The sequence below is a fragment of the Ascaphus truei genome, chromosome 4, assembly GCF_040206685.1.
Source record: "Ascaphus truei isolate aAscTru1 chromosome 4, aAscTru1.hap1, whole genome shotgun sequence".
In the NCBI taxonomy this organism is placed as follows: domain Eukaryota; kingdom Metazoa; phylum Chordata; class Amphibia; order Anura; family Ascaphidae; genus Ascaphus; species Ascaphus truei.
In genome coordinates, this window is record NC_134486.1 from 403,106,570 (window position 1) to 403,114,208 (window position 7,639).

Sequence of the window (7,639 nt, forward strand, 5' to 3'; positions counted from 1 at the left end):
CCTAAATCGGCTCAGGTGCAAATGAATTGTTTGAAAGGTCATACAATGAGTGAAATGGCCTGTGTATAATCAAGGTGGTTTAACTTGTAGATCATTTCCCTCGTCAATATAAAGATTTTCAGCTGCCACTCACATAGTGATCCAACAAAGCGACCATGAAGAACTAGGAGCTTTCTAAACAAGTCAGAGATACAGTGGTAGAGAGGCACAGAGTAGGAGAAGGGCACAAGTCCAACATTAAGAAGTGGAAGAAGCATCATACCACCCAGACACTACCCTGATCAGGTCGCCCTCCCAAACTGAGCAGCCAGGTAAGCAGGAAACTGGTTCTGTATGTCACTCTGAAGCCAACAATGTCCTTGAGATCTGCAGAGTTCTGTGTCTGAGATGGGAGTCCGTGTTAAAACATCAACAATAAGCCGGTCCCTATACCAAGCTGGCTTGTAAGGACAAGAAAGTAGCAATTACTCAAAGACGCATCTTAAATCACGTATGGAGTTTGCGAATAAGCATTTTGATGATACTGCAGACATGTGGAAAAAGGTTATGTGGTTCCACAAGACAAAAATTGAACTTTTTGGTCTAAATTCCCAGAGTTGCATCTGGCGCAAGCTCAACACTGCACATAAGCCAGTCAACACCATCCCAGCCAGTGGCGGATTTCCATTAAGCCCGAAAGGTTTGGGTCTATGGCAGCAACATTTTGGGGCGGCAAAAATGTCTGCCCCTATATACACATGCCGCACTCTCGAGCCTGATGGGATGGTACTTGGCTGTGGCGGCTGCCTCCTTGCTGTCGCCCTCCTCGTTCTGAATCACAGTGTCAAATGACGCAGCAGATGTCACCAACGCCACACAGCACCTCGTTGCCATGGCAACGTGACCGCGCTACGTCATGGTGTCGCGTTGCCATGCCAACGAGACACCGTGTGACGTCTGCGGCTTCATTGGACGCTGCGATTCGGAAGGAGAAGAAGGCCGGCAGCAAAGAAGCGGCCGCCACAGCTAAGTGCCAGGGGGCAGCAGATCTTCAAATCCGCCACTGATCCCAGCTGTCAAGCATGTTGATGGAAACATCATGTTATGGGGACGGTTCTCTTGAGCTTCCCAGTCTCTGCTGGTCAGGATACATGGGAAAATGGATGGTGTCAAGTACAGGCGAATCCTTGTGAAAGACGTATTTGAGTCAGCCAAGACTCGGACACTGGGGAGGAAATTCACATTTCAGCAGGAAAATGACTCGAAGCACAAAGCCAAAGCCACACTGGAGTGGTTGAACAAGAAGAGAATTAATGTTCTTGAGTGGCCCAGTCAAAGTCCTGACTTGAATCCAATCAAACATTTATGGCGAGACTTGAAGATTTCAATCCATCGACTAGCCCCAACAAACTTATCAGAACTGGATACATTTTGCCCTGAAGAATGGGCAAAAATGTCACCATCCCACTGAGCAAAGCTAGTAGAGATCGATCCAAAAAGACCCATAGCAGTAATTGCTGCAAAAGGTGCTTCTCCCAAGTACTGATTTAAGGGGCTGAAAACTTATGCAACCAGTAAAATACATTGTGTAAATTTCGTTTGCTGACATTCAACTTCCCTGTCCTCATATAACAGTGTCCAGTTTAACCAATACAGTGTTGTAGATTCGAATGAAAAAAAGTTTGTTTGAAAAACTGTGCATACATTATTTATAATTCCACAAAATGTGGCACGATTGATAGGGGGTGAATACTTTTGCACTGTACCTTGTATGTATCTATGGGAAAGTGCCCATACCGCCAGTCTTTTCAAGGGAACAAGATGTGTTCTAACCTCCAAACGTGCATCTAATGACCCATGAAAACCCGAGAAGCTTCTTGCCCAGAAACCAAGCTTGGAACTACTAAATATGCCACTGCTCTTTCTCAGTATTGTCAGTTGACATGTATGCCATGGGGACTGAGGAACCATCTGAGCAGAATGGGACCTAAACGCCGCCGTCGTTCCACTGCCGGGACACTTTGCCGCAGGGTAGCTTGCCGCGGGACACTTCGCAGCAATGTTCCGTCCACCATGCACCCGACTTCATCGAGATGTTGGGTCCGCTGCGCACCCGCCAAGCCAGGTCTGCCACTGTGACAACTGCATGTTTAAATGTCCCGCTCTTGACCGCAACACTGCCTAGACAGGTTGCTCCGACGTGCCATCTTTAAATCTCCCGCTAGACATTTAAAGATGGCACGCCGGAGTGGCCTGTCTGGGTCCCGCGCGGACATTTAAACATCCAGTTGTCTGCGCGAGCGGTCAGGCGAAGCATACCTGGCTTGTCGGGTCAGGCACAGGAGTGGACATCGCGGCAAAGTTAATTAAAATATTTTCATTTTGGCATTTACCTTGGTTTACGTTTTTTACATTTCGAGGGTGCTGGAACATTGGTGGTGTTAAGTTGTTTTTGCTTCTTTTAAGTCTACTGTAACAGGGACTTATCCCAGTTTGGATAAAGCTGCCTCAGAGCTCTGAATCCTTCATGGAACTAGTTAATTGCAGCCATTCAATTAGTTAGTCTCCACCTGGACTAATGAGAGCTCTGTAGAAAGCAGCAGGTGAGACATGAGAAGAGAGGTCTTGAGTGCACAGGAGAACTGTGTATTGAAAGCGAGACACAAGGGGACCAGACCTCTTTTCCTGGATACAGAGGACCCAGGAACCTGCCAGAGGCTGGACCGTCAAACACACCAAGACACCTGGACACCACTGACCTGAAGGGCCACCTGCTATAAGGTACCGCTGAGACTTTGGGGTGGTATACTGGTAAGGGGCTTTCCCCCCCAGTCTTACAGATAGGGAGTGGGGAGTGAGTTCGCCCTTACACAGGGATAAGTGTTTGTTCTTTTGTGTATATTTTTGTTTGCTGTGTTGTTTAAAGGAACAAGCAATAAAGCCTTATGTTAATTTCACCCTAAAGGGTCTGCATTAGCATACCTCGGCACACATCTCTTACAGTATATACAGTATATGTATTCATAATATGTTTCATTAAATAATGCTAATGTTAAAACATCTGGAATGGATTGATTATTGCGTGTGTGTGTTTGTGTGGTGCGATCTCATTCTGTATACCTAACTGTATCAATTTTAATGAATTAGATTATATAAACCATCAGGTAAGGGTGCTGTTAATGCAACTGGAACTGATTGACTGGCACAGTTAAGAGAATATTCTGAGAGACTAGGAGACAGGTCGTCAGATGGCAGTATAACAGATCACCTATCAAGTACCAAACTAAGAGAGGATGTATTTGAGATGTCGGTATATGTTCTGTTTATTATACTATCTTTGAACTGAACATAGAAGTATAAATACATGGGACCTTGCTGTGCTGTTTTTCATGCACTTCGAGGTGGTGTTTCCTTTCACCCTCGGTTACCAGAGGGACAAGAAACACACCGGCACGCACTATGTTGCTGGATTCTCTGACAGAGGTGTAGTTGCAGCACATCTGGTAACATGATGGATTTCTCAGTATTTACTTCCATGAAGCATGGGCCTGCTCTCAATGGAAGCGTTAAAATCTGGGTTTTCCATTGCTAGGTACTGTCATGGTAAAACTGTCTATTGCAGAAGACCGGCTCCTGTCGGTTCCCGGGCCAACTCTCACCCCCGATGGGCCCTGGAGTAGCCCTTGGACTGTCTGCTTGTAGCCCTCGGACTGTCTGCTTGTGCTGCTGTCATTGTAGTTGCTTAGGCAGCGAAATACAATTTTTCGTACTGCAAAGTGAAGGGAATATAACTATATATGGTACGCTTGCACATTCTTGAAGTATAATAATTTGTAGGTGTATCCATAATGACATTATTATGCCCTTGTTGCCGTTTAGTTTGTGTCGGATCTGGCCCCTTTGGAAGAGCCCTGGCATGAGATAACATGAAGTTACTGTATGTCGTGGGTGAGAATGGCAAAGCAATTCTATAAACTTGCCAAATGGATCATGTTACACTGGTTATTAAAATCTCCCAAGTGAGCATTTTATTGGGTTATTGTCTTCACAAGTAAATTTATTAACAAGTACTAAACATTTACTAAACTTGTGGAAAATAAAACTGCTTATTGTACGTTAAATCCAATTCGTGAATATGTTTGTAAAGCAAAACTGTTATGAAATATTCTTATACAAAGACAATTGAATAATGTAATCATTGCTCATTTTTTAGATCTGATACCATTTTGGGATTACTCGTCATTACAGTATGTACCTAACTGAATTAGCCACGTAACAACTTCCCTGCATCCATGTATAATATATACCTGGCACTGTGAACATGACGGATCTCACCAAGTTTCTTTTTTAATGTATCAAAAAAAGCAGCACTAAAGAAAAAATATATCAGCGCCTACAGGGGAAGGAAAAGCAAACTGTTATATGAGCACAATAGAGCAACGTTTCAAGAACTCCTGGCCTCTTCGTCAGGGGTAATACCTAGGTTTTGAATTGACCCTTAAGCGGACAGTTACTCCCGCTGTGTTAATCCGAGGGGCCATTAGTCTGTTTGCAGAAATGTCACAGAGATGTTGCAGCATTACTGGGAGATTGCCCAGATTTTCCTAGGCAAGTGTTCGGATACTGGTTGCTGCATCTGTAGATGGCTTTTTTGAGGAACTTTTCCTTTCCTCTGTATGTGTGCTGATATATTTTTTCTGTATTGCTACTTTTATTTATATATATAATATTTATTTTTATATATATATATATATATATATATATATATATATATATATATATAATGGAAATATAACTGTATGCTCATTTGCATGTCTTAGGCAGGTCTGAAACCCCGCCTTTCACCATTATCACCCAGCACACAGCACTTCCACTGCAGCAAGGGATTCTGGGAAATGACATGCAAATGAGCACACAGTGCCACGTTTTGCTTCAAAACCATTTTAAACATGGTTCCCTATACGCTTAAGCTTGCTGCATGGTCACAGCTTTAAGCACAGCCAGGGTTAAGATGCATAACCAGTAAACCACTTAACCCTGGCTGTGCTTAAAGCTGTGACCATGCATTTGCTCTATGCTTTGCTGTGGAAGGTTTTTGTCACTTTTTTTACTCACCATAACTTAACTAAGTATACATACATACATACATACATACATACATACATACATACATACATACATACATACATACATACAACCACTGAAATAGTACAGATCACAGCAGTCCCGCTTTTCATTATTCCCGGCCAGTATCTTGGCATCCCCCAGTGTGGTTTATCTGTTTGTTTTGTTTTTTTGTGTGTGTTCACAACTGAGTTATTGTTTAGTTGTGTGTCTGTGCTCACAGTAGTTTTTTATTACATCTATTTATTACATCTGTAGGTCAAATAAGAGCAGGTTAATTTTTTATTTTTTACGTGAATGAATAAATGAATAAAAACAGCTTATTGCACTGTAGTGCTGCAAATCACATCACAGAGAACACCTCTGACGCGTTTCGTTCCGTTAGTGGAACTTTATCAAAGAGAACAGAACAGAGGTATTAAAGCGGCAAAACATGAAACATGAATATATATGTATGTAAAAATACATCCGTTCTGTAGTGTTAGATAATAGTAATGTTTTCTTTTTTCAATTCAACTCCTAATGCCATTTTTGAGCTTCAATATACTGAGCTCTGATTTTCTATAGTAGGCTTTAGCCCACCTCCCAAGCAGTGCAAGATTTTTGCAACACTTTCCTGTTTGTGATTATTTGTTGCCAATGTTCCCTGCAGTTTGAGCTGCAAACTGTAACAATAGTCAGTGTTAGCTTAGTAATACATTGTAGCATTGTAGCTGCTGTGTTACACTGACTTAAGAATTGATTGAAACTGAAAGACGGCCATTTCGTTAGGCACACAATCAGGATTGTTTCAGATTTATAACCGGAGCACCAATCGATTTGCCAGCTTAGGTAAGAATGTAGAATTATACATCGTCAAATGCTTTACATATAAAAATAATAAAAATAAATTAAAAAAAGGGGGGGGGGTGTAGTATTGCTGCTTAAAGGTCTTACTGCCTAAAAAGCATTTAAATGTTTTAATCGGCTTTTGTGTGCAACCAATTTATCTTAGTATTAAACATGATAGAACCTACAAATATAGCACATTATCCCAGAAAAACGTCTGCCTGTTGGTGTTGTATTAACATCTATTTGCACTGCCGTTAGCATGAGGAGAACTTTACCTTGTTCTGTGCTTCTCGGAAACCTGAGCCAACGCCTGTGATTTGATCTCCGACCGTACCTTGTGGGGTTACTAAATCACATTTCAAACCAATTAGGCAATTTGATGCTATGCAGCACACATAATAATAACATTGCAACCTGCTTGTCTCAAGGCTCTTTTTATTTTATCTTTTATGAATATGTACTCCATAAAGCACCTAGAGGCGCCTGTGTATATCTTTGCTTATCTAAACATGAAAGGAGAGGACTTGTCCTTAATGTCACCTTTGTGCCTTTCTGAGCTACTTCAGTCCCTGAAATGATTTCCTGGAACTAAGAAATGCTTAAACTTTCCAGGCTGACAACTACAGGGCTACTCCTGGGAGAATCATCATCATAAACTCTAACCCAGGGGTGGGCAACTCCGGTCTTTAAGGGTCGCAGGTCAGGCTTTCAGGATACCCCTGCTTCAGCACAGGTGGCTCAGTCAAAGAGCCACTGATTGAGCCACCTGTGCTGAAGCAGGGGTATCCTGAAAGCCTGACCTGTGGGTGGCCCTGAAGAATTGGTGTTGGCCGCCCCTGGGCTAGAGAATTACTCTAAATGATTAGTAGAGTATTTTATATTATTATTATTTTTTGTTAAACGTAAGAAAAGGATGTCAGAAATGGAGGTAAAAAGCAGGGCAATGGATATTCCATTTGAATGTTTAAAGTGAATCTCATAAAGCACTTTCCCCGTCCTGAGAAAATCCAACAAAAACAAGTTGCCCTCACACTATCAGTACATGAATCTGGAATATAGTGTAGAATGGTGTGAATGGGATTGTCCAGACACAATAATATGTATCACTATATTGAGTACACGTTGTTGCTGTGATGGATATTACCACCAGTCAGTTGAGCCTTGCGGAGCGTTTTGTCTTGATCTGTGAGAGAAAAGTTTGTATGGTTAAAACCGCATTGAATGCAGAGTCGCTGGCAGCGCATTGCAGTTGTGTCGCCAGCAAAGCGTTCGACACAAATTAGAATGAAGGCAAAAGAAATGCAGTGAAGCCCCACAGCCCTGAGCGGGCAAAGAGGGTTGAAGATGCCTAAAAATGTCTAGCAGGTCGTTGTGTTCTCCGTGGGGCAAAATGGGTTTTAATGTTGCGGTTCTTTGTATAAAAAAAAAACTGATCCATAAAAATATCACCTTGGTAATGACCTTTTTGTTTTGTACTTGATGGCAGGTGCAACGCTAAGCATGAGGCCTGCCCCTATGCCAATAGATGACACGGAATGGAGGCAAACCCCGCCCCCCGTTACGGCTACCTCCGGTACGTTCAGGTTACGAAGGGGGAGTCGGTTCACATGGAGGAAGGAATGCTTGGCTGTGATGGAAAGGTATGACCCCCTCTGAAATGAGAGCGACTTGTCCGGAGGTTTGCTTCCTCCCGGCATAGTGTTCT

General features: G+C 42.6%; 1 protein-coding gene across 8 annotated transcripts in view; it reads left to right on the forward strand.

Moving 5' to 3' along the window:
- The window catches only part of HMBOX1 (homeobox containing 1), a 164,987-nt gene that overhangs the window by 121,184 nt on the left and 36,164 nt on the right, over positions 1–7,639 (forward strand). For all 8 annotated transcript variants that reach the window (XM_075598675.1, XM_075598676.1, XM_075598677.1 and 5 more), the window contains exon 6: positions 7,421–7,574. In XM_075598675.1, the coding sequence (XP_075454790.1) occupies positions 7,421–7,574 (154 nt within the window). The remainder of the gene's footprint in view (positions 1–7,420; positions 7,575–7,639) is intronic.